This window comes from Gallinula chloropus, assembly GCF_964237585.1.
Source record: "Gallinula chloropus genome assembly, chromosome: 4".
Lineage (NCBI taxonomy): Eukaryota > Metazoa > Chordata > Aves > Gruiformes > Rallidae > Gallinula > Gallinula chloropus.
In genome coordinates, this window is record NC_140088.1 from 50564138 (window position 1) to 50590702 (window position 26565).

A 26565-nucleotide genomic window follows, 5' to 3' on the forward strand; every position below is an offset into this window, starting at 1 on the left:
GGCTCCCTTCCTTGAAGTTGATCTCTTTTCAGCTACCATTTGCTTTCTTACTACACTCTAACAATTTCAAGACAAGTGTAATGTGCCTGTTGTGCTGGTGATTTTAGCATGACAAACTGTAGATTTTTAATAGTGCCTATAAAACTGGAAATGAGAACTACCCAGTTGTCGTTGTCTTTGTGTTAAGAAAGTTCCTTCAAGAGACTGGGAATTAAATTCAGCTGATCCTGAAAAAGCCTACCTGGGAAGATGACCAAAGTGGAGACAGTTTGGGGTTTTTTTGAACTGATGCAATTTTGGTGGGATCTATGTCACTTAGTGCTGTGTTTTACTCTGTCCCATTAAGAATAGCAATCTTTAGGACATATGCAAGTGCCCTCTGAAACAAATATGATAAAAATACCATACAATACACAGCCCCCAAATCCCAGCACTGTGCAAAAATGATAGAGAAAAGGAAATTGGAGGAAAAATAAAGCTGTAAGCGAACATTAAAGCTATTAACTCCATTTTTTCTTAGTTAAGGGTAGAATCGTAGCACTTACATCACGTTAGGTGGGCTGCAGACATTCAAGAAGGCCGATTGATGAGTTTTCTTGGTTAGAAATAAAAGATTATCTTCTATTTAAAAGGTGTGAGAAATGCCTTTCTAGGGATCTTAGCATTTCACGTGTAACTGCAATCACTTTTGAAGTATAAGTTTGGGGCAGAGAGTGAGGATTGGAAGGGATATAAATTGACTCAGTATTTCTTTTCCCCAGGTACTTGATATTCAGCTCTCTGTGTGAGTTAATAGGCAGTAGGTATAAAATTATTTAAAATGTTCCATTAGAAATGTCACTAGAAAAAAGGATTTATATTTAAGCTACATCCCAACATCAAAGAAATTAAGGTGGCACAGTACCCTTCTGGATATTAGACAGGAAAGATCAGAATGAATTAAAATCTGCTTGTCTGTATTTTACTATGAGACTTGGTGCTTTACATCCTCCCGACACAGACAGTCATGCTTCCAACCAAGAAGCAGTCTTTGAATTAAAATTAGAACTTTATTTAAATATCTTTCAAGTATCCTGTTGTTAATACCAAGTGCATTCCTCCTAAACCATATTGTCCAAGAGCAGTGTCAGTGTCACTGACACATGGTGCTGTATTCAACTGTTGGTATTCCTTAGGAGTGGGTGGTTTGGTTTGGTTTCTTGGTAAAACCATTTCAGGCCGGTTGCCCATTTCATAGACTTTATTTGTACGTGTCTGGGGAGCTATGACTCTATGAAAAGAGAAGGAAGACAGATGATGTGTTAGGATTGGGAATGTCTTGAAGATTTAACTTTGCATTGCTCTGTCCTTTTTTTTTTTTTTCCCAAACTTAAAAAGTAGCCTGCCCATATAGGAAGGTTCCTACCAGGAGGAAGGTTTTTAGACTTCATAAACTATGCTTCTTTTTGTCCTTGCTCTTACTTTGATTTTATCAGTACCCCTTGTTTCAGGAACGCTAAAGGGGCAACACTTCCAATACACTGTAAACTTCAGAGAGCTATTTGAAGATGTAAAGTTTTTGGGTTTTTTTCATTTTGTAATAAAGTGGTAAACTTGTTTGTTTTCACAGATATTGGAACTTGTGCAATAACAGCTATTCCTTTTGGGAAATCAAAAGTTCTTTTTACTTTGGAAGAATTGGATGAGTTTGCTTTTGTGGATGAAACAGATCAACAAGCTGTTCCAGATGTGACTAGAATTGGCCCTAGTCAGGAGAAGTGGGGTTGGATCATGTTTGAGTGTGGGATTGAAAATTTAACTATAAAAGGTAAGACTTATGCAAGCTTTATATTCTTCTGCTTTATGAAGTTGCTAATTATTCTATTGTGGGTCTTCTAGTTTAGCAATTATGTGATTAGAAATTGTTGGAAATAGATCACACTAAATTGTACATGTCTATTACAAATAAATTATATCATGGAGTAGATTATACAGTAAAGGAACTTCTGGTAATCAACACCACTTATACCACTCTACAAAAAAATTCTAGGTGAATCAGTTGCAGCAGTTTCTGAATTTAAAATGAAGGTAAAAATTGATGCTTGCATTGATCTCTTAAAGTACCTTGCAGTCATACCCACAGTAGGTATCTCCTTACAGGGCTAGAGTTTTGCTTTGGGGAGAGAAAGCTAGCATGAAAGAGAGGAAAAACCATCATATATGGATTTTTTGTAATCCAGGTGATTTTTTTTTTCAGGGAATAATGTTTAAAAACAACTCAACTCACGTTGAGTATTCTTTGTCTACTTAGAACAAACTATCAGAAGCTCTGCAACTAGCTGATAAATTGTTGTATGTAAATAAACTAGTGATAAATGCTTGTGTAAAGTGGCAATGCACCTGGTCTAACCAAAATCCTATGTATTCCTCCTTTTCTATGGGACATAACTTACAGACGTTGATGTGTGGCAAACATCTGCAGTCTTGGTGTGTATGCTTTTGCAGGGGGAAGGCAGTCTGGAGCGGTGTTGTATAATACCTTTGGAGTCATGGGTAAATCAAGAGATACAGAGAGAGGTGGATTGCTTGCATCAAATAACTCTTCGGATTCTCCAACTGGTAGTGGTTATAACACAGACGTGTCTGAGGATAACCTTCCTTGCGATAGAATAAGTCCCTCTTCAGATATTAACGGAAATTCAGTTTCCGATGAGCAGGTACGTGCATCCATTGTGGAAGAGATCAGCCTCGGGTTGGGGTTTGGTGGGATTTTTCCTTTGAAAGTGATTAACATTCATAATAAGAAATCCCCAATTTAATAGCTGTCTTGTTAAATCCTGTTCTGCAAGATCCTTTGGTATTACCTTGGGAAAGTTGGTGGACACCACTTTTCAATTTCACTTTTGACTTTGCAATTATTTTTTTGTTTGTTTGTTGTTTAAGGATGAAGGGGTTGAATCCGATGATCTGAAAAAAGATATACCCTTGATGCCTCCTCCCCCTGACTCTTGCAGCATGAAGCTAACAATCAAAGAAATTTGGTTTAGTTTTGCAGCCCCTACCAACGTACGGTCTCCGGCCCATGTATTTTCAAGGTATAATTTTACCTGCTTTAAAAGAATGAAAATGATCATTTTGCTTTGTTAAATTGCAGTTGTGTTCTTGGTAGATTCTGGATATAGTTTTAGTCATTTTTGAAGCTTTTTTGGAAGTGAAAATTTTGGATTTTACATGTGACACGGTAATTCTTGTTTGTCTTTACATGGAAGTGTTGCTAGAAAAAGTTTAGTGAGGTGTGATTAAAAAAAGAGAAGGAAGATAACAAAAAAGCCCCAACAACCAACAGAAATCTTCCGGTGAGACTGAAATTTGTGATGGAGGAAAGCAGGGGAGGGTGTTTTGAGTAGGAGAGATGCTAGAGACGACAACCACTCTGCTTTTGGTATTCAACCCATGCTCTTACTGCCATTGCACTTAAAAGTTCAAGATAAATCTTTGAATTTATGTTTGTAGAAAAAGCAAAATATTCTTACCTGTCAGTAGTTTAAGCGCAGTATATAGCTACACATTACATAACACTCTGCTGTTTTCCTAAAATTCTTGCTTTGGCCCTTCAGTCAAATTCCTTCATGACGTGTTGTCCAGCAGTTAATGTGGGATCCAGTCAGGGGTGAGATTATCAAGTTGTGTAATTCCTGTAGGGAATACAAATGGGAAAAGGAGGGAATAGCAGTAGCAAGGGTGGATGGAATCGTGAGTGTGTGAGCGAGTAAAACAAAACCTGCCTCAGGCACTTTTGGCCAGCCTTCATTTTCCAGGCAATAAGTTTGTGTTTGTTGCTGTGGAACATTGTGCTGTCATATTCCACCTATTTGAATGTCATTGATTATAGAAAATCCCACTAACTGCTGCTGCAAAACATGAATACTTAGTTCTTCTTTATTTTTCTGAATAGGCAGCTGAACCTCCTGAGTACTGCGACGCCTGCAGTTGGTGCTTGGCTGGTTCCCATCGATCAAGTGAAGTCATCATTAAATAAGCTGGAAACTGAAGGAACCCTGCGAATCTGTGCTGTTATGGGCTGCATTATGACAGAAGCTTTAGAGGTAAATGACCTCTATAGAATCAATAGGTGTATTGGAACAGAGCAGTGTAATATATATTTGTTTGGGTTTCTGCTATTTTTGCTGATAAGAGTTTCTGTGAAATACATCCATTACTCCAAAGATAACTTAATCAAGCCTGTAATTTGCATCCAGCCTTCTGTTTTATTACTTCATGGAAATACATTTAAAGCATTGTGTATGATCTCTCACGCAATGCTATTTAAGATATGCCAGGCACCCACAAAGCAAATTGTTCTCATGGCAGGTTAGAAGTTGGTGATGTCGTAGGTGAAATCTCATAGTTAATGTCTGTGTCCTGTAAGTATGTTCCTGTGTGAAAACTTGTTCTGTTTTACCCTAGAATAAAAGCGTGCACTTCCCTCTGAGGAGCAAGTACAACAGGCTTACCAAAGTGGCTCGCTTCTTGCAAGAAAATCCTTCCTGTTTACTGTGTAATATCTTGCACCATTACCTTCATCAAGCAAATTACTCCATTATCGAGGATGCCACCATGGTGAGCTACGCTATAAAAACAGAAATAAAAATAAACTCAGGGTCTTAATTTCAAATGTGCTGGTTCTAATGTCTTAAATTAGGTAACGGTTCAAGGAACATTAACAAACAAGAAACTATAACCCAAGCAGAATCACAGAATCACAAGGTTGGAAAAGACCTTTAAGATCATCCAGTCTGACCGTTCCCGTCCTATGCTAAACCATATCCCTAAGTACCTCATCTATCCATCTTTTAAACACATCCAGGGTCAGTGACTCAACCCCTTCCCTGTGCAACCTGTTTCAGGCCCTGACAACTCTTTCAGTGAAAAACTTTTTCCTAACATCTAATCTGACCCTGCCCTGGCACAGCTTTGTGCCATTTCCCCTTGTCCTATCTCCTGTCACCTGGCTGAAGAGACCATCGCCCACTGCTCTTCAGCCTCCTCTTCTCAAGGCTGAATATCCCCATCTCCTTCATCCGCTCCTCTTATGATTTGCCCTCCAGCCCCTTCCCCAGCCTGGCTGCCTTTCTCTGGACTCACTTAAGGATCTCAATGTCCTGTGTATGGTGAGGAGCCCAGAACTGGACCCAGTGCTTGAGATGCGGCCTCACCAATGCCAAGAACAGGGGCACAATCACTTCCCTGGACCTACTGGCCATGCTGTGTCTCATACAAGCTAGGATGCCACTGGCCTTCTTGGCCACCTGGACACACTGCTGACTCATGTTCAGTCGGCAGTCACCCAACACGGTCCTTCTCTGCCTGACAGCTCTCCAGCCAGTCTCCCCCAAACTTGTCTATATATCCTTAAACTGCTAAATAAATGTGGCTTCTGCCATCTTGTTTACTTTCTATCTGCTGTGTTTGTTGTGGCCTGGGTGTATGGATAGTTTTTACCAGGCCGTTCTCATCAAACAGAAAGGCATTCTTTAAAATCGTGGCTGGCCTTTTAAATCAGATTTCTTTTTGCTTCAGGATAACAGCAAAGTAGTAAAACTTTGTGTCTGAAGCTTTAAAATGGAATAAATCTCAATCGTTAAGGCAAGCGCATGCACTGATTAGCTTATTCCAAATTCTCTCCTTCAGAACTAATTCTCATGTCCTTTGGGAATGCTTGGTTAATGCAGACAGTTTAAGAATAGAGCCAGAATTGTAGAAACTCTTAAGGCTTAAGGAACTAATCTTTTTCTTGGTGGTTTTATAATGTAAATGTCTGGATTTAATTGTTTGAACAAACATACTAGGCGTAAGGAGGAGTGTTTGTTCCTGATTTTGTGTCATCTTCATTATCCAATTCCCTGGCTGTCAGATTTAAATGCCATGCTTTTCAACATATTCAGCTGAGCCCCCGATGATCAGAAATAGCACTGTGGATGTGTTTATAAGACGGGTACATGAGGTGCTCCGGGATATGGTTTAGCATAGGACAGGAACGGTTGGACTCAGTAATCTCAAAGGTCTTTACCAACCTCGTGATTCTGCGATATCTGAACTTTTTTCTTCAGCACAATTCAGTGGTGTAATCAAAACAAACCCTATTTTTTGCCTCAGATTCGTTTTTCAAATTCTATTTACCAACACTGGGGAAAAAAAAAACCCTTTTTAATTTCAGTTCTGTTTCTCCAGTCAGTCTTTGCTGTTGCGAACATCAGTCCATAGTTGGGAGCCTTATGATGATTTGAAATACTTTCAGTTTCATATTTGATAAACCTGTTTCCTGTTGATTATTTTTAGCCCTTTGGGCTAGGTCCTTGGGTCATGTAACTGAATGTATTTACTGTAAGTTTTATCTGTTAGCAGTATGGCAACTTGTATCTGAATGGATGTTGTGTGGTGCCAGCATGTTTGTCATAAGCCTCTTCAGTTTAAAGATTTAAGGGAGTTCTGGCATCTTCCATCCCCCCCTTGTTTGTTTGTTTGTGTGGGGTTTTTTTTACTTTAAAATGCTGTGATCTTCATTTTATTTATTTTAATTATTTTTTTTAAGAGTGATGGCCTTCCTGCCTTAGTAACCTTAAAGAAAGGTCTAGTTGCCTTAGCGAGGCAGTGGATGAAGTTCATTGTGGTGACCCCGGCCTTTAAAGGAGTCAGTTTACACAGACCAGCTCAGCCAGTGAAACTGCAGGCAAATGCCTGCCACGAGCACGAGGATGGACTTGGATTAGACAACGGAGGGGGTCTGCAGAGTGACACAAGTGCTGATGGAGCAGAATTTGAATTTGATGCAGGTATTTTTGTGTTCTTCTGTCTCCGTAAAAGTTCTCAGCGACAAGTAGCTCCTCTCAGAGCATTTGTATCTTCTTGAATTTTAATGCCTGAGTATATTATTAAGAGTCATCATGCTTCTTTTTCAGAATCGTCTTCATTTTGAAGCTACTGCTGCCAACTATAATTACAGTATTAGAATAATTACTGTGTGTTTGGAGAAAAACAAATTGAGAAACTTCCTTCACATGCTTTGTATTATTATTTACTGCACAAAAGATTATTTGATAGCTTGGAAGTAGGATTTTGTTGTGCAGCTTCTGACCTTAGTTAAGAGTTGTAGCATGGATTTCTATGAGCTTTCTAGGCACAGCTTCAAACGTACCTTCTTATTTGTTCTTTGTGAAGTCATGTTTTCTTTTTCCCTTGTTTTTACAGCTTCATACGTAGTAGACTTCTGTTGCCAGTTTCTGCATTGCCAATTTAAGATCAGCTCCTGATTTGGCTTTATACTTGTACAGAGCTGACTTAAGAACAACAGAAAGGAAGGACCTAAATAAAATGCTTTGCAAGTGGCAATTTTTCTGCCTTGTATACATTTACTTATGAATAGAATTCATGCAAATGTAAGCAGCTTAATTTTTTGACTTATCAGCTGTGCCAGAGTCAGCAAAAGAAAGTGAAATTTTGCAACTTGATTTTGGATCTATAGCATGGAGCAACGTGCTATAAGGATAAAAATTTGTACTTGAATTTCTAAACCAAATCCAGTAGCCCCATGTCTGAGGTTTTCTTACTTGTCTTAAAATTCCCTGGGTAACGGTGTGTAGCTGTGTGTCAGAACTCAGAAGTTCATGGCTGCTTGTACATAAATGTACCTAATAAAAGACCATCTTGGTTCCCCATATATCTACGAATGTAAAAACTTGTCTGCTTGGTTCCAGCTACTGTCAGTGAGCACACCATGCTCTTAGAAGGTACAGCTACTCGCCCCCCGCCTGCTGGTGGCTCTTCTGGGCCTGTAACTGGTGCTGAGATCATGAGGAAATTATCCAAGACCCACACGCACAGCGATTCTGTTCTGAAGATCAAGGTGAGTCCCCTCGCGCGGGGCACTAGGACAAGCACTTCGTAGCTGGCCTCATAGGAAGCAGTTCTTCCATCTGAAAAGTACCTACAACTGTAACACATGGACAGTATGCTCCTTACCTTATAAAAGAGATGCTCCATTGTTTGGGATGTTTATTCTGTGTCTGTTCTTTATGTTTTTTCTTGTCAATTAACTTCAGAGCCATGCTTAAAACCCCATGGATACTGTGCATTGCTTAAGGATGTCCATTAACTTTTATGGCTTTTCATCTATTTATGGAAGCAGAAATGAGGGTTTAACTGTCATACAAAACGAAAGATTGACAAAGCAGAGGTCTGTGATAACTTGTAACAAGGTTAGAGTGGGGTGTTTTATTCCACAAGCTGTTCAGAAAGCAGCAAGGATTTTATTTGTAGCTCTACTTTCTGAACTAAAGGAGTCTCTGAATGTTTGTAGGGTTTGGGAGTTTTGTTTTCTTTAACTTGTTGTCCTCTGTGTTTGTTAGGCAGCTTGGTGGCTTGTACAGATTCCTTTTCATCTGTGTGTTCTCACAGAATGATTGAGATTGAAGGGGACTTCTGTAGGTCATTTGCCCAACCCCGCTCCTCAAGCAGGGCCACCTAGAACCTGTTGCTCAGTGTTATGTCCAAATGGCTTTTCAAGATTGCCAAGGATGGACACTCCATAAAAAGATTGGCTCTGAGCTTTCTCTTCCCAAAGCTGAACGGTCCCAACTCTCAACCTTTTCTCACGTCAGAGATGCTCTGGTCCCTTAATTGTCTTAGTGACCCTTTGTTGGAGTCTTTCCAGTATTTCTGTCTGGTGCCAGATAGCCCATTCTGGACACAATACTACACATGTGGCCTCACCAGTGCTGAGTAGGAGACTCAGATCATCTACCTTGATTTGTTAGCAGCTTACTGCCAAACGCAGCCTTGGCTGGACAGCCCAGGAACGGCATGTTGATGCCTCATGTTCAACTTGGTGTCCACCAGGACCCCCACATCCTTTTCTGCAGAGCTGTTTTCCAGCTGGTCAGACCCCAGCATATGCTGGCAGATCTGTTCCCCACTAGCAAGCAGATAGCTGTCCACTGCAGTCGCTTCCTGCTCCCTCCTTGTAGTCTTACGTGGTTTATGGCCAAGTGGACCAGATGTTTTGCTTGAAAGTACGTCTAAGTAAATGACATAACCCCACTGTTGTCCATTTCTTTCCTGTGCTTTAAGTACATGGGCCAGATGTTTCCATCGAAGAGACCTGGTGGGTTGGGAACAGTGTAGTTACAGGTGCTTCTACTCGTTTTGCATTCGTTGTATGGCACTGCCAGGTGGAAGCTTGAAAGTACATCTAGCTTTATTCAGTTTCGAGGGCAAGGAACCTGTTTCATAGATCTAGACCTTAGGATGGACCAGGAGCTGCCTTCTTGATGCCAGATGTCACTGGCCTCCATTCTTCACCTTCCCCAGAGGCTGTGCTTACCAGTATACCAAGGATGCAAGGGGGTTGGTCTTCAGACAAAGACAAAGGCAAAGGAGGCTTATGTTCTGTGATATGCACTGTTCCTTCTGGAGACTTGCTTTAGGTGAATTCTACACATCTGCAGCTCCATTTGTTACTGTTTGGCTTTTTAAACTTGGTTTTTAGGCATAAAATGATTTTAATACTTGACAATTCAGGCACCGTCATGCATGTAACCTGCCCCAAGTGAAGTGCTGTCCGAAAGTTTGCAGGAATGAGAATTCCATAGCTGTTGTGTTCTGATCTCATATTCAGATCAAACTCTGCTGCTTTTTGAAGTTTACACAGTGTTTCATTAGTTTCTTTCTTTTCTTCACAAGGGAATCCATCCGTATCATTCCTTAAGTTACACCAGTGGAGATACAGCTACGGATTCACCGGTTCACGTTGGCCGTTCTGGAATGGCAGTTAAAGAAAGTCCAAGAAAAGAGAGTCTGCTCAGCTATCTCACTGGGAGTTTTCCTAGCCTGCATAATCTTTTGGAAGGGACTCCTCAAAGAAGTACAACCGCAGTTAAAAGTAGTTCTTTAACAAGAACAGGTATGATGTCAGCTAAAGGGAGGGAAATGGGGGATTGATTTTTATTTTAATGTTTTAGAAAAGGTTCTGTATTTTCACTGTGAGTTATCATTTCTGTTTAAGACCCCACCTTCCTCCCCTCCCAAATAAAATCCCAGCATTTAATAGCAGTTCCTAGACACTGCTGCACCACTAGAAGCAACCTGCAGTGGTGCATTGGGGTGAAGGGAAAGAAAAAACCCAACTAACAAAATAATTTAAAATACTTGCCTTTTAGCCCCACTGCTTTTTTGATATAACATATATTTGAGTCCTTTTGAATGAATAAAGGAATTCTCTATTAGTCTTTTTTTTTTTACGACCTTGTAAGTAGTAGCTCAAAAAGTGGTCTAAAAGTAATGTTCCAGTAACTCAGTTTGTGTGTAACAACTTGCAAATCATGGTCTTTTGAACAAATATGATTTGCAGAAGTTTTGAAAAAATATACTTTGAAATGTTCATGTTCTGTATTACTATTCAGATTACATTGTTGTAATTTATATGAAGAAAACCCAGATAACTTTGATACTGTATTTTCTCTACTTCTCTCCTTTGCTGTCAGGGAATGAAATATTATTCAGAAAAAAAGGTATTTTTGATTCTTAATGACTGTTCTCCTCTAATGAATGGTAGAGCTGAACCATTCCAAAGACACACAGTGCAACATTGTTTAGTGCCGTAGTGTAACTTCAGCGCTAGCACCTATAGTTTACAGGAATAAACCTTGAGAATTAGCATTTATTTTACAGTGAAATGCGTATTGTCAGTAAAATTACACTCTGTTTTGGGAGGTTTTTTCCTGACTTCAATACGACAAATGCTAAAGCTTTTGTTTTATCTGTATAGGAAATACTGTGGCCACAGACATGTTATCTGAACATCCTTTGCTGTCTGAACCATCTTCTGTGAGCTTCTATAACTGGATGTCAAATGCTGTGGGAAACAGAGGGAGTGTAGTACAAGAAAGTCCTGCCACCAAGTCTGGGCACAATAGTCTTCAAACAGGTATTGCTAATTATAGCTGAATTTAAGAGATGCCTCAGGGTTGGCTGTTTTCGAGGTTTGTCATAGTCATTCTGGAAGTAATGGAGCAAATGACTTAAGTTCAACAGCTGTAACTGTCCCATAGTGGGACTGTTCAGCAACTTGGAAAATGAACAAATGTGATTTCAACAAAACTGTTCTTTGCCTTTTCCTCACCCTACTTCCAAAAACTTAGCTTTGTCTTACATTTGGAACAGTAAACATAGCTTCCAAAACCCTGTGTAGCTGCCAAAAGTGAAGCCATAAAACCATCCTCAGTGGATGCTGCTTTTGTAGTAGTACATCAGAATCCTCGCTCTTTCTCAGCTCAATTTTGAGACTAAACACAAACATCTGTTTGGAGAGTAGCCTTCTTTAGGGCTGGGAAGTGATCAGCTGGTGCAAGGGAAAGAATGGAGGAAAGAAAATGCACCTTGCTGAAAGTCTTCAAGTGTCTTAAACAGATCCATAATAACTTAATGCAGCTTGTTTATTATTCTTGTAAGTCTGTCACCATACGTAATCCCCAAATGGGACTCTCTTTTTCACTAACACTGAAACTTGACTGCTTCTTCTATTAATAGTCCTTTAACTGTCGTATATTGGTTTAATGTATCCTTAATTGTTTGATAGTGTTATAAGATGGAGTTTTTGAAGGATCAGGATTAATTTATATTGGCAGAGCAGCTCTGTCTCATGGAGGTGGAGACTCCATGCCCAGAGGCCCATGGAGGCCCAGACTCCATGCAGGTGATTCAGCATCGCCCTTGTACTGCATGTCTGGTTATCAGTGAGTAGAGCAGCTGCAGGACAGTGGCTGGCTGAAGTAATTTGTAGGAAGAGCGTATTTGGCTAGAAACTGATCTATAGGGGTCTAATTAGCGCATCTTGCTTTGGGACCAATAAACCCTAGAAGTTTAGAGCACACTGAAAGCTAAAAGTATCTGCAAATGATAATCTTTGCATAGTCTTTGCTTTTGTTGATTGATGTGTATAGGCTGCTGCCTATAAGCTATTTTAAGGAGGAGTTAAGTACCCTACAGAATGGGGTTCAGAGAGAAGGCCTTGGAAAGGAGAGCAAAAAGGAGGAAGTACTTTTACACTTTCCACATGCGGCTTGGACTATCTCTGTTACCTGTCTCAGCAACATCAGATTGTGGCTTTATCCTGAACAACACTTCTGGGAGGTTATAGACCTGACTGCTGTCTATGTATATGGCATGTGTTCCTGTGTAATTAACCTCACTGAATTAATAGAGTTGTTGTTGGTGAGATTTGCTGTGGTGTTAGTGTTCCATGGGTATTTATTTTTCAGGTGTGGCACCCAATCTTCCTACGATACCCTCTGCTTCAGACTTCAACACAGTTTTGTCTAGTGACCAGAACACCTTGGATGGCACGCACTCACAGCACAGCACCAGTCAGGATGACATTGCGGGTGTGGAAGAGGGGAACCAGGGGTTTCCTGCTGTCCAGCTAGCAGATGCACAGGTATGGGGGGTTTCCTGATGTATTTGGGAGTTTTGTGGGGAAAAAACAGTTACTACTTGAAAAAAAATCCAACAAAACTTTATAAGGATGAAATCACATTATCCTGTTTTTGTAGGTGTTTCTTATGCGTTCCTGTGCAAAGATGAAAGGCTGAAGAAACTCCTAGTAACAAACTTGAAGTGGTGATTGGTAGAGCATTGTCTTAAAACTTACATATTGGAGCATTTATGACAGTTCTCTCTTTCCCCAAGTACTTTTTACTGGGGGCAACATGCAGAACCCTTGCTCCCTTAGCTAAGCATTCAGTGCCAGCTTGCTGCGGAGTCAAGTTTTTTGCTCAAGAAGTCCATCAGGCTTCTCCTTTTTATCCACTTTCTTTTCTGTTTAACAGCATTGTCAATAACACTGAAAAACATTCTGGATTATGTAATGGGTGGTGTAAATACAGTAGATCGATGAATGATGGAGCAAGAGTACAGGAATAATCGGGGCAGCAATAAGTAAAACGGTGGGGTTTGTTTTGTAGGTTGTTTTCAAACCTCTTCTCAGTTACACGGGAATTCAGTCTCAGGATGCGATGCCACTCTGCTACAGAATGTACTTCGGAGAGTACCTTTCCTTCTCAGGAACTTTGGACTGTCTCAGAGCAGATATTGTTGATTCGGACACAGCAAAGGAACGAAAAAGCAAACGAGCTCGAAGGTATGTTGTGAGGTATTAAAACATAAGAATATTGGCTAAGGAACAGAAATTAGGATTTTCATATGAAGACATAGAATTCCAAAGCACTTCCACCTGTTAGAATATTTTTTCTGTTAGAATAATCTAATTTATTTATCTTTCTATGGAATTATTTGGAAACGTTTATGTATTTAAGACTCACCTACTTTTGAAAATTGGAGATTGGGGAAGCAGCTGATCATAGAATCATAGAATGGTCGAGGTTTGGAGAGGACCCCAACGACCATAGAGTTCCAACACCCTGCCACAGGCAAGGCCAACAACCTCCAGGCATGATCTGGACAAGGTTACTGATGTGAATAATAGTGGGAGAAATTTGAGAGGCTCTTGAATGCTGTTTTGTAATTAACCCTGTAAATGAGGCTGCTACTTATGGTGTAAATGTCGAACCTTCTCCGCCCACCACCGACTTCGAGCAAAATTTTAGCTGGTGGTGGAAAGATTGCATGCCTGAACTGACTGATGACTGTGATAGTATCTCGCAGCATGAAAGTATCAGACATCATTTTTTGAATTTAGAGCTATGGTAAGAAGATGATACCTTGGGGAAATAAAAGGCTGCATTCAGTACATTAGTTGTAGCACTGTGTTTCTTTTTATGGGAGTCAAATACTTTTATTGTTTACAAAGTAGTGACTTGTACCTTTTCTTTCCTTAGGCAAGGAGCTGTCAATCTTCCTCCTCTTGAATTCAAACCAGCTTTGATGTTAGAAACTTTCAGTATTAGTGCTGTTGTGATGGAGAAATCCATTTGCACGCCCCACAACTCCACCAACGCTCTGTCTTTTCATGACTTGAACAAACGCTATTATAATACGTTTCACTGTAATTTTACCATTTCCTGCCAGTCCATAAGCCAGCACGTAGATATGGCACTGGTCCGTCTCATTCATCAGTTCAGTACCATGATTGATGATATCAAAGCCACGCAGACGGACATCAAACTTAGCAGATACACGGCTGGATCGGCCTCTCCAACACCTACTTTTAAAACCCGCAAGCACAGGGACTTCCGCTCTTCTGATTTCAGCCGAAGTTCTCGAGGAAGCCTCAACGGAGGCAACAGAGTGAACAACACCAAGAGCAAACGAACAAACAATGAGAACAACAAAAAAGAGTCTCGAAACAAGAATTCCTTGGGGAGGTCAGAAAGAAGAACTTCTAAAGTGTCCAGGAAAGGTTCAAAAGACGTAGTTGACCACATGACCATTCATATGGATGACTCTGACTCTATTACTGTGTCGGAACAGAGCGAACCTTCTGCTGAGTGCTGGCAAAATATGTATAAACTCTTGAACTTCTATTCACTCATCTCTGATCCAACTGGGATTTTAGAAAAGTCTTCTGAAACATTCGGGCCAACAGGTAAACTAACTCGGGAATCCAAATAATTAGGAGCATGTGCTTTTGCTCAGGTCTGTTCTTCTAAAGCTTGACCATGGGGCAGTTTTTGAAAGTTGCCCACTCCAAGTGACTTGAATCAGAAGGGCAAGTGGTGAGAGTTGTGGGGCAGCTTCTAATTAACTCATCAGGAGGGTATACTAAAGAAGAGAATTATGTTCTGGCTTTATATTTTAATTCTTTCAAACCTAGACTTATCGTAAAATCATAGAATGTTCTGTGTTGGAAGGGACCCCAAGGATCACAGAGTTCCAACCCCTTGCCCCTGGCAGGGCCACCAACCTCCAGTCCTGGATCTACACAAGGTTGCCCAGGGCCCCATCCAACCTGGCCTTGAACACCTCCAGGGACAGGGCATCCACCACCTCTCTGGGCAGCCTGTTCCAGCACCTCACCACTCTCTCTATAAAAAAAAACTTCCCCCCTAATATCTCATCTAAACCTTCCCTCCTTTAGCTTCAATCCATTCCCCCTTGTCCTGCCATAGTCTACCCTTTTAAATAGTTGATTCCCCTCCTGTTTAAACTAATGAATAGACTTAATGAAGTATGTGTGAATTGATTAGTTTCAAATTCAGTCCCTTGATTCTTGTGCTGCTCTGTTAATCTAGATCCACACTGGGTGTGGAAATGTGTTAAGAGGTTGAATTTTCTGGTTAGTTGTGTACAGGATGGATTGAGTTTGTTCCTCCCAATGTGTGTTTTGGTTTCAAGTGGTTAAGGGAAATGCTGTATGTTATTTTGTAAAAATACTTAAGCACATATGTAAGCGATCCCAAGGGGGAGATCATTTCTGCCCTGGGAACGTCAAAATAATCATTTGTGAACCTACCTTTGAGAGAAGAAAAAGTGAAATAATAATTTCAGTGAAGTCTGGCAAAGATTACAGGCATTTGGGCCATAATTTCACCCAGAGCTCTGAGATCTGGGCTGATCATTGTGCTCTCTTTCCAATGTCATTTTAGTACAGCAGAGTAAATTTGAGAGCTGGCTTGCCATCGTTCTTTCTGTTGGTGCACTTAGGCCACTATAAATATGCGGGCAACAGTATAGTTACTGGTTAGGCTTATTTTCTTTGGGTTGAAATGAGAAAGTGAGTGTCATACAAAAGCTTCTGTTAAACAGAGGGCAATATCTTTCATGCACAGAATGTAGTATCTACAGCTATGATACCTGCAGAAAATGTGAATTTTCTTAGATTGTTTTTATGCTCTTCAGTTTCAGAAAGGAAAACTTGCTCATCCAAAACGAAATGGTAACAACCTTTGGCTGTGCAATGATCAAAAAAGAAACAAGATAGTTGGAAACTTTCAGAACATTTATATAACAATAAAATGACAAACAGACACATATTTATTTAATGTACATAAGAATATATCTCTGAATAATAATGAAATTGTATCACTTCTTGAATTTAGTTCTGTTGCAGTGCTAGTGTGGAATAATAATAATAATAATTTGCTTGAAGACTTTGCTTAATGTGTGATACAAATGATCTTCAGTTTCAAGTACAGATATAAATGGGGCATGTCAAGGATTTCTTTTAAAGGACTTCTGTAAAGCATCCTTAAGTAATTCCTTTGTATTTTCATAGGTGTGCGAAGCCCAACTGAACCTGCCTGTAGAGTGGTGTTTGAGAATGAACAGGATAACGGCAGAGACGCGCAGAGGAAGCGCAGCCTGGTGACTTCAGAGCCGCAACATGTGACTCTCATCGTCTTTGGAATAGGCATGGTGAACAGAACCCACCTGGAGGCAGACATTGGCGGTCTAACCATGGAGTCTGAACTGAAGCGAATCCATGGCAGTTTCACCCTGAAAGAGAAAATGAAAGGTGGGATGAGCTAAAACTACTCTGTAACTGAATTCAGTGGCAGCTTTACAGGTTGACATGTATGTATGTGTGTGACTGATTGCTTTGTAAATACATGTGCTCCATGCCTGTGTGTGAATAGTGTAGTAATGTTCAACAAGTTATTTTAAAAACAATTACTAGGATGCTGAAGGATTTTAAAAGGATGTGAGATTTTCCGAAAAGGCTGTGAAGAAAATGGTTTTAGAAGGTAGTCACTCCTTTAATTTTCAAAAGCTTTCTTCCTGTTGCAATTTAAATTTGGTGTTACTTAATTTTTCAGTTATTTTCTTGCCACTACATTTTTGAAAGCCGTAGGCATACCTGGGAGTATTTTACTGAATGCAACACTGTTGAATGTCTTCTTTCTTAAAGACGTACTGCATCAGAAGATGACTGAGACATGTGCCACTGCTCACATAGGAGGGGTCAATATCGTCCTGCTGGAGGGAATTACCCCAAATATCCAGTAAGTGTGAAGCTTGATTATTTAAAATTGTTCAAGTGCACAGACATGCTATCGTTCTGTGGCAGTACAGGTATGTAGCTTACTGCGCAGAAAGCAGAATCCGTGAAGTCCTAGAGTTTGGTGGCAGCTGTGCAGCTGCCGTAGAATTGGGTCCGAGTTTGATTCCCAAAGCTAATTACTGTGTGTGCCCATGGAGAGGAGCCTGAGAAAAACATATCTGAGTAAGCAGAGAAGGGAAACAATGAATGTATTAGCAGGTTTCAGTCCAGGGTACCCCGTTGCACAACTCTTGGATGTTTGATAGTTGTTTTTCTAGTGAAAGTTAGTAGTTCAGTAGTTCAGAACTGATTGTAGGATCACAGTGTAAATAGGTAAGTGACCTGACTGCAAAATTAAAGCTGACAGTCTTATAAAAAGAAAGAAATTAAATTGCATGTAAATGGAGCTTTCTACACTAATTTTATTCCACGTGGTGTATCTGCAGTAATCTTATGTACATTGTATACATTGTTTCTCATATGTTTCTCTTTGCTTTTTGAAGCTTATAGGTTCCACTTAACCATACAGGATTTTTAGAGAGTACTTAACTTACTGATTATTCCCGTTTAAAATGTGTATTGTTCCTTTAATAGATACCTTTTTCAATTCTACTGCATGATTCTTTTTGTTATTTTTACAGTTGCAATATCCATTCTCCACCCTTCAGATCACTGGCACAACTTGGGGAGGGTGGGGAGAATCACTTTTTGTGCATCAACATTTTCAGTGACTTGCTCAGCATCCACATTATCTCTTTTTTTGCCAGGTTCACACACTCATCAAAGGAATGCCTCATTTTCCTTTGTTCCTAGCTGAACTTCCTTCTATTTGAGTTGCAAAGCAACAGTTGAACTACAGCCTCTTTGTAACGTAGATCATCCTCAAGCAGTTTGAGTGTTAGCTGGGTAACCCTCAGTATGTGATCTGGTTTTAGACTACAAATGCTGTAGAAAGGGGCCTAAATAATGTGACTCGAGTCTTTCTAATTCTTGTTTAGTTTGGAAGCTGCTGTATAGAATCAAAAGCATATGGTATTATATTAATGTCCCCAGCTAAATTGTTCCCAATAAGTGTGTATCAGAAGGATAAAGACAGCCGTGCAGGGTGTCTGAAGATGACTGGGGTTCTTCATGTCTGTTTTATGTTCCAGTCTTACTGAGCTTCCATGTATGGGAGGGCACAAAAGGAAATGGGGGGGAATAATGGTCAATCATTAAACAGCAGCAAACAACAAACCTGAAAACAACCAAACCCTTCACCTTGATAAACTTGAAAGTGTCATATTGTGGGTTACAAGTAATTAACTGACTAATTTTGCATGAATGTTTATTCTTTATTTGCTTTGTTTTTGTTTTTCTTGCTTTCTCTCCAATCTTCATCTATAGACTGGAGGATTTTCCTACATCTCCTACAAGCACAGCCAAACAAGAGTTTCTGTATGTTATATTACTACATTTAATAGTCTTGCAATTAACTCTGTGTTGTGTAGCTAGTGGCTGCGTTCCTACTGTGTGATTGTATAGGCAGATGTTGCTTGAATATGTTTGAGTTTAACATCTAGTCTTGCCTAGATAAGCTTTTAATGTAGCCTGCTAAATATCTGTCATAGGCCTTGTGAATGTTAGCAATCTAGCTTTAGGGGCAGGCATTTGGTTGCTACTGTAATGCTGGAATGGTTTCACTGGTGGTTAAATTCCTTAGATCTCCTTTTATGCTTACTTCAGTAAAGTGAAATGATGCTGCTAAAAGTGAAGTGACATATTAGATTTGCTTTGAATTTGGGAAGGAACTGTTGTGCGTAGAATGACGGTCCCTGTTGAGGTTTCAGCATGAACAGGACAGCTCCTTTCGTCTGTCTTTACCTCCCTGCTGTGTTCAGTTGCTGGGCATGCTGACCAGGTTATGCCAAGACAAAATATTTCCCTTAAGACTATGCCTGTGCACCTACTGCTGATGAAGGTGACCCTCTCTGTGTCCCCCGGTTTCGTCTGTCTGACTGTAGGTCTTGTCTCTCACTAAAGATAGAATGTTTGTTTTCTAGTTGCTCTCTCACTCTCTGATGCTGCAGTCCTGGGGGTCTCGCTGGAGTGGTGGTTGGGGGGGGGAAATGGTATGCTGGCAGCCTAGAATGCATGGTGACCTGCAGAGGCTCCTCTTCTTTCCTCTCCTTTCTTTCCTCCTTCCTCCCCAGCACATTCTGAATGTGGGTTTCGTTTGCTGCGTTAGACCACCAGTTTGTATCCTGTGAAGGACTTAATACTGCTGCACTTCGTTACAGTATTTGTGTATGTTCAGTGTTGTGATAACAGATTAACCTTATGGTCTTTATGGATGGTAGCTCAGAAAGGAGAGGTGATGGACTGTAAGATTGCAAGTGATGTAAAGAAAAGAGATAAGCAGCTATCACAGAATGAATCACAGAATCACAAGGTTGGAAAAGACCTTTAAGATCATTGAGTCCAACCCTTCCCATCCTATGCTAAACCATATCCCCGAGCTAAACCATCTACTCATCTTTTAAATGCATCCAGGGATGGTGGCTCAACCTCCTCCCTGGGCAGCCTTTTACAGGCCGTGACAGCTCTTTCAGTGAAAAAAAGTTACTGAGGGTTTTGTTTCTTATTGTTCCTTATTGTCTGTGCAACATTACACCAGTAAAAGAAAGTATCTTTTTTGGATATGGCATCACTGAGTGGTTGAATTAATTACCACATGATGCAGGCAAAGAAAGTATAAATGATTTAAGGGCTTGGACATGTGGGATAGGTCTGGTGGTGAGTCATGAAGACAGCACACCACCTGGCTCAATAGGTGGTCAGCTGATGGCTGGAATTAAGGATTGCTTCATTTACACACCAAGTATCTGCTACTGCCTGAAGATTCATGTGACTCAGTGTGGTAGTTCCTGCACTTGTTACGGGCCTCCTGCTGACTTTTCCTCCCTCTTTCTAACGTTCCCCAAAATCTGGTAGATTGAGCAGTGGCCTCATGGCCAGCTCTGTAGTGGAACAAAGACTTGCTTCACAATTTGTCTGGAGACTGATTATTTATGGAATCAATGTGAGAACATAGAATTAATTCTGAATGTGTTACTAGTGCGTAACTTAAATACCAGTTAACACTTTGAATGATGTTCAGCCAGATGTATTATGGGCATATGACAGTAGGTAAGCAAACCACAGGTGTCTAATGTGCAGTGCTCATTCCAAATAAAAGTCTAGCAGCACTGTTGTTCCGTGTTTCATTCTGTCAGGGAGGCAGGCTTATGGTAGGCTGGACAAGTCAGACGATATTCACGCATTGCAGTGAATACTGTAGCAGAGAGACACAGTTAATCTTGCTGAAATCCATGTTGGTATATTTATGTCAATGAAGTACTTTAAATGCTGTGAGTTCATGTGTTCAGAAGCAATTGGAAATTCAGTACAGACTGTAACTCCCACTGTATTTACTTGTACTCCCTACGGAAAGGCAGGTTGAGACTAGACAGTCTGGGAGAGGTCAGGAAAGGATCTTGCAACTTCCCTTAAATGTGAAGTTGCTCTTGCGATGCTTGAATAGCTACTGTAGTAGTATTTTGTGTTGTAGATTGGGGGGAAAGTTAACTCGGTTGGCTTCACTGTAGTTCAGTCAGATGGGCAGGTGGAAGCGAGTAGGGAATAAGCAAACACCAACAGAGGAATAATGGCCACTTTTTTTCCTTTTAGGTGGATTAAAATAAATCTGCCTTTAAGTAATGGTTATTTATGTAATGCTTTTCTGAAAGTACTTGTGAATTGTAATTTGTTTCCCCCTCCATATTTGCATAAATTCTTCAAATAATGTGAAATAATTTCCACAGTCTAGCCTAAAATATTAATCCATAACTTCTTTAGGTTGCTTGTAGCTCTTATGTAGCAGTGAATAAATTAATCTGCTGTTGATAGGCCTGTGGTTGCTTTCTAGTGTGTTGTATTTCTTCATGATAAGCAGAAGGATTTGTATTTCCCCCCCGGATTGCTTTGGGCTAGCTGATATTTTAACATCAAAATACAGAACCCTGTGTTAGGGCTTCCTGGAAGGAATGTTTCTTAGGGAGTAGAATTCATAGAACATAATAGCTTTCACCATGAAACCAAACTATCTATAGAACGATTTAAATCACAATACAAAAAGTAGTTCAGTTATGATACTTAAAATTTAGTCTTTGAAAAACTTTCATTGAATATTGTGATTTTATAGACTTCTTTTCACTTTAGCTAATGTTCTACATCTTCACAACTGTATGACTTCCTCTTTGAAGCTGTAGTATGTGCTGGCTACGTAATACACTTCTGTTGGGTGACCCTTCAGTAAATGACCAGAGATGAGAAACATTAAGGTGTTACCCCATGTATCTTTTTTAATATGATATGCCAAAATTTCATTCTGACATCAAAGCCTTGTCAGCTTTGTGCAGTTGTAGGTTTATCTTGGTTAACCATTGTGAACCATATCCTACTTAGCATTAAAATAATATTTAGATGACATATTTTGCAAGAGTATATGTCAATGAAACATCAGTATTAATTTACAAGCCCACTTATCACTTGGAATGTGTTTGCTGCTGAGTACTTCCTCCATTGACTTTTTGGATGCTAAAATCAGATTTCAGTAAGTCTTCCTATGGAAAGGCTGACTCAAGAGTAATCATTGAATCATAGAATCATAGAATGGTCTGGGTTGGAAGGGACCCCAAGGATCATAGAGCTCCAACCCCCCTGCCACAGGCCTTCAGGCCTGGATCTACACAAGGTTGCCCAGGCCTTGAACACCTCCAGGGACGGGGCATCCACCACCTCTCTGGGCAGCCCGTTCCAGCACCTCACCACACTCTCTGTAAAAAAACTTCCCCCTAATACCTCATCTAAACCTTCCCTCCTTTAGCTTCAGTCCATTCCCCCTTGTCCTGCCATTGTCTGCCCTTTTATTCCTGAAAAGGAGTTGAAACGGATGGCTCGTGTTTGTTTCCATGTGTGAACATTTGTCTGTGTATGTGCAGCCCAGTGTGTGTTTACTTCAACAATCTTGCCTTGTGTAAGAATAACAGTTTAACAGGTGTTTTTGCAATGCATGACTTGTACTTCTTTTAAATGTAGTGTAGTTGTTTGTGGCATGTAGTGCATCTATCTGTGTGTGAAAAGTGACAGAAAAAAGGAATGTGTACATGAAGTCACTTCTAGGAATACTTCAAAATTCAGCAAACATTTAAAACCCCATTTTCATGTAAAACTGTAGCCGATTCGAAAGAGGTGCAAATTAATCTTGTTTCCTTTTCTGTTAGAACTGTTGTGAAGTGCAGTATTGCCAAATCCCAGGCCCTCTATAGTGCCCAGAGAGGGTTGAAAACGAACAACGCTGCTGTGGTCAAAGTTGGAGCCATCAGCATTAACATTCCTCAGCACCCTGCCACGCTGCACAGCATGATGGTGCGCAGCTCTCACCAGCTCTCCAAGCAGATCTCGGATCTCATCAGGCAACCATCGACTGCGTAAGTGCTTGGCGCTTCTGGACATGGCTGCTCGCCATCCAGTTATGGCTCGTGCCACTTCGGACGTCCGTGGGAGGGTTGGGCTGGTCTTAGAGTAACAAAAGGTGTTTTCTGATCTTTGTCATGGTAAACAGGCCCCAGCCCACCAAAGAAGATGTTGCGACCCCTCTGCCCTCTGAGAAGACTCCAACAAGTATTAATCAAACACCTGTTGAAACAAATGAATTTCCACAGCTGCCAGAAGGCCTAGAAAAGAAGCCAATAGTTCTTAAATTCAGTGCCATGATAGATGGTATAGCTATTGGAGCAGCGCTTTTGCCCTCTCTAAAGGCAGAATATAAGATGGGAAGGATGAGGAGTCATGGAATGACAGGTAACAGTTCTGTGAAACTTTAAAAACACAGTGGCTTTTAGTTTGGCCTTGCTAGAAGCATCAAAGAGGACTCAATATTTCTGTTGGATTAGAGCTTTAAATCTGTAACTGATATCAACTCTTTTTTTATTTAATGTGAGCTTCGGTCAGGGAGGCATGCAGCGAGTTCATGTTTGTTGTATTCTGGTACTGGCTATTGTGTGTAGATGAATGCATGTATACATTCATATGTATGGGAAACTTCATATATATATATATATATATCCTGCATGTATACATTCATATATATCCTGGGAAACTTCCTGCTTTGGGGGGGGGTTGGACCCGGTCATCTCTTGAAGTCCCTTCCAATCCCCTGATTCTGTCAAAGCTTCCCTCTGACTGCGCAAGTCAGTTTACGATCCTTGATTAATTAAGCTCTGATTCATAAGGCTACTTGAGAATACACTTAGAGGGCCTCAGTAAAGGTGAGGTGGTTTGTTCATCTTCCTTCTCCATCTAATTACAGTGAAGTCTTCATTTTCCTTAAAAATTAAAAGAACCCCGTCATGTGGGTGGATATTGATAGCTCTAGAGGTATGTGTGCACTTCAGTAGCATTTTTAAGAATTTCTTTTTTAACAAAAAAATTCCAAATGCATTCTTAAATTTAAGGGTGAATGAAAGGTTCTTTTGGCAGTTCACAGCTTTTCTTTCCCCACCTTCTTCTTACAGGTGCCCAAACCAGATTTAATTTTGAGCTTCCAAATCACAGATTGCGCTTCACTTCAAAAGTCTCTGCCACTGATATGTCAACCATTCCTCCTTCAGCAAGTCTCAACCTTCCTCCTGTCACCATGTCAGGCAAATACATCATGGAAGAACACGATACGTACTCAGACCAGATTTGGAGTATAGATGAACTACCTGCTAAGCAAGGCTACTATCTACAGGGGAACTACTTGCGTTGTGTGGCTGAAGTAGGTGTTGAAGACAATAGTCATCCTTTGATACCTTGTTATTTTCATTCTGTCACATTTCTGTATGTGCCTCTTCATATTATCTTAATAATCTGCCTACTTCAGAGCTCTCGGGTTTACAGCCTGATCCAAATACAACTTCTACACGTTCTACATTCTACAAATCCGAAATAGAGTTTAGTCATTAGTTTGATGAGCATCAAAATAGTAAGCAGACACCACTGTATTGGGGGATTTTGAATATATTATTTTGTGCAAATAAATAAGGAAGATATGTTTAGAAACTTTTTCTTGGAATGACAGTATTTCACATCAGGAAGTAGACCAAAATTAATTATGCTAGTGATTCAAATAAAGTAATTTTAAACTGAAAGCTTCTGTTAACACATCAGATAATGTCATATATTTTGGAAAAAAAAGGAAAAATTTAAAAGCAATTTCATTGTTCTATAGCTTTGATTTTTATTTTTTTTTTATGATTAGACAGCACCATGGATAGGAGAAGCTATATATAACCATAGTAAATGCCATAAAATTTTCTGTTTAATACAGAGTGTTCTACTCAGAAGTTCTATTTGTGTACCGATTTCTGGTTGTTTGTCACAGAGAGAGAGAAAGAAACCTGCTTGTTGGGAAAGAGTAGGGCTTTTCTACTAACTGTATATTTTTTTAGCCGTAAATATAGTGTAGCACATTTGTAATTGAAACTTTTGATCTTTACATCTTTGTGGGAGAAGTTTAATTAGAAGTTCTACCCATTTTGAGTTCCTGGCTGAAGAAAGACCTTAGGGTCTTTGAGTTTGCTCAGCATTAATGGTAAAGAATTAGAATAACTGGAATAATGTGCTTCTAGAGGTTGACAGATCATTTCTGTTTTGTTGTTATAATTATTAATGATGTGGCATGGAACAGCATTTTCCATACTTCCATGAACCTTAATTAGGCCCTGCTTTTTTTTGTCTAAGCTAAACTTAAGCAGGAGAACATACTTTTTCACCTAATAGTCTATGTCCTTCAGTTCTCATAGGCATTCACAGCAGAAAAAAATGCAAGACAGAACTGTTCAATGCTTTTATTTGATGCCAATAGCCATATAATTTGACTTGAAAATTTAAAGTGCGCTGCTTTGACAAAGTAGGTATGGTAACTGTGTTAAAGCTTTGTTCTAAACTTACCTATTTCTGCAGGTTGGTTCCTTCGAACATAATCTCACCACCGATCTTTTAAATCATCTAGTATTTGTGCAAAAAGTGTTTATGAAGGAAGTAAATGAAGTCATACAGAAGGTTTCAGGTAAGGCTTAAAACCATCTATATAAGATCATTAAGCAGGTTGTTTGTTGGCAACACGATATAGCTCTCTGGATCAGCTGCATATTTCACATCTAGCACTCTAAGCAGCAGCAAGGAGCAAGTGGGAGAGCTGGAGTTGGAAGTAATAATGGAGGTTCCGGAAATATTTATTGCTCTATCAGAAACAAGAGGGGAACAATGGGAAGCAGGATAACTGGTTATTCTGGGCACTTTTCTCTGTGTTTGTCTGGGATGTGACCTTGGCTGAATTACTTCCCGTATTCCCTTTGTTCACCTGTAACATGCAGATCACAGAATCACAGAATTGTAGGGGTTGGAAGGGACCTCCAGAGGTCATGGGGTCCAACCCCCCTGACAAAGCAGGGTCCCTAGGACAGGTCGCACAGGGAGGAGTCCAGACAGGGCTTGAATATCTCCAGAGAAGGAGACTCCACACCCCCCTGGGCATCTTGTCCCAGGGCTCTGTCACCCTCACCGGGAAAAAGTTCTTCTGCATGTTGGTGTGGAACTTCCTGTGCTCCAACTTGAGGCCATTGCCCCTTGTCCTGTCCCCACAGACCACTGAGAAGAGGCTGGACATTTCCCCCTGTGTCCCACACTTGAGATGTTTATAAACATTAATAAGATCCCCTCTCAATCTTCTTTTCTCAAAGCTGAACAGCCCCAAGTTACTCAGCCTGTCCTCGTAGTCGAGATGCTCCAGGCCTTCAATCATCTTTGTAGCCCTAAATTGTGATACTGGGCTTTGTAAAATAAGGTCAGCCATGTCCTCTGAAAGGAAAACAGCTGTGTCTGGGGGAAATAGTGTCAATATTGGTATCACTTAGCTTCTCCTGATATCTAGCTCTGTGATTTGTTGCAGATAGCACGCTTCAGAACCGCGTGAGAGGGGCGTTTGGTTGTTCATGGGATGGTTTTGTGTATACTGCAGAAATGACTTTCTGATGTTTAGGCTGTCTTCTGTTCTCAAAAAAAAATTAGAAGATACATAGCATTGTCATTAGAAACCCAATTAAAGAACAGTTGCAGAATCACTCGGTGCCATCTCTTCTGCGTTGTGCAGTGGACATTGCGTACTGAATTGTGCGTTCATCTGGTTAAATAGACAGAATTAATGTTTTCTAATTTTCTTACACAGAAAACTCTCTGAATAACGGTTTGCACAGCATTTAAAAATAGATCCACTCTCTACTTCTTTCTGTCAGCGTTGGTCTGCATTCAAGTTCTTAAAGCACACCAAAAAGCTGATAACTTGTGCCCTGTGTTGATAGTTCACTCAGCACACCGGTTCGGTCACCCTATGTGCTTGAGAAAATAGTACAAAACAATACTGCTTTTTCTGTTCTGTCACTACTCTGAGGGGAAAAGTAAGGATTGGAAGGTTGCTTTGGCACATTAGTTGTTTGGTAGCTCTTAAAAACATACAGGCATGTGGTTTACTG

At 40.3% G+C, this 26565-nt stretch overlaps 1 protein-coding gene across 2 annotated transcripts in view; it reads left to right on the forward strand.

The window, feature by feature from the left end:
- Nucleotides 1-26565, forward strand: part of BLTP1 (bridge-like lipid transfer protein family member 1) — a gene marked incomplete at its 5' end in the record, with an annotated part of 114037 nt that overhangs the window by 46886 nt on the left and 40586 nt on the right. For both annotated transcript variants that reach the window (XM_084262724.1, XM_084262725.1), the window contains 19 exons: nucleotides 1610-1807; nucleotides 2485-2696; nucleotides 2923-3074; nucleotides 3935-4085; nucleotides 4447-4599; nucleotides 6572-6812; nucleotides 7734-7882; nucleotides 9718-9937; nucleotides 10802-10960; nucleotides 12294-12469; nucleotides 12996-13171; nucleotides 13869-14575; nucleotides 16205-16444; nucleotides 16838-16931; nucleotides 18356-18406; nucleotides 22273-22479; nucleotides 22614-22852; nucleotides 23566-23810; nucleotides 24998-25103. In XM_084262724.1, the coding sequence (XP_084118850.1) occupies nucleotides 1610-1807; nucleotides 2485-2696; nucleotides 2923-3074; nucleotides 3935-4085; nucleotides 4447-4599; nucleotides 6572-6812; nucleotides 7734-7882; nucleotides 9718-9937; nucleotides 10802-10960; nucleotides 12294-12469; nucleotides 12996-13171; nucleotides 13869-14575; nucleotides 16205-16444; nucleotides 16838-16931; nucleotides 18356-18406; nucleotides 22273-22479; nucleotides 22614-22852; nucleotides 23566-23810; nucleotides 24998-25103 (3876 nt within the window). The remainder of the gene's footprint in view (nucleotides 1-1609; nucleotides 1808-2484; nucleotides 2697-2922; nucleotides 3075-3934; nucleotides 4086-4446; nucleotides 4600-6571; nucleotides 6813-7733; nucleotides 7883-9717; nucleotides 9938-10801; nucleotides 10961-12293; nucleotides 12470-12995; nucleotides 13172-13868; nucleotides 14576-16204; nucleotides 16445-16837; nucleotides 16932-18355; nucleotides 18407-22272; nucleotides 22480-22613; nucleotides 22853-23565; nucleotides 23811-24997; nucleotides 25104-26565) is intronic.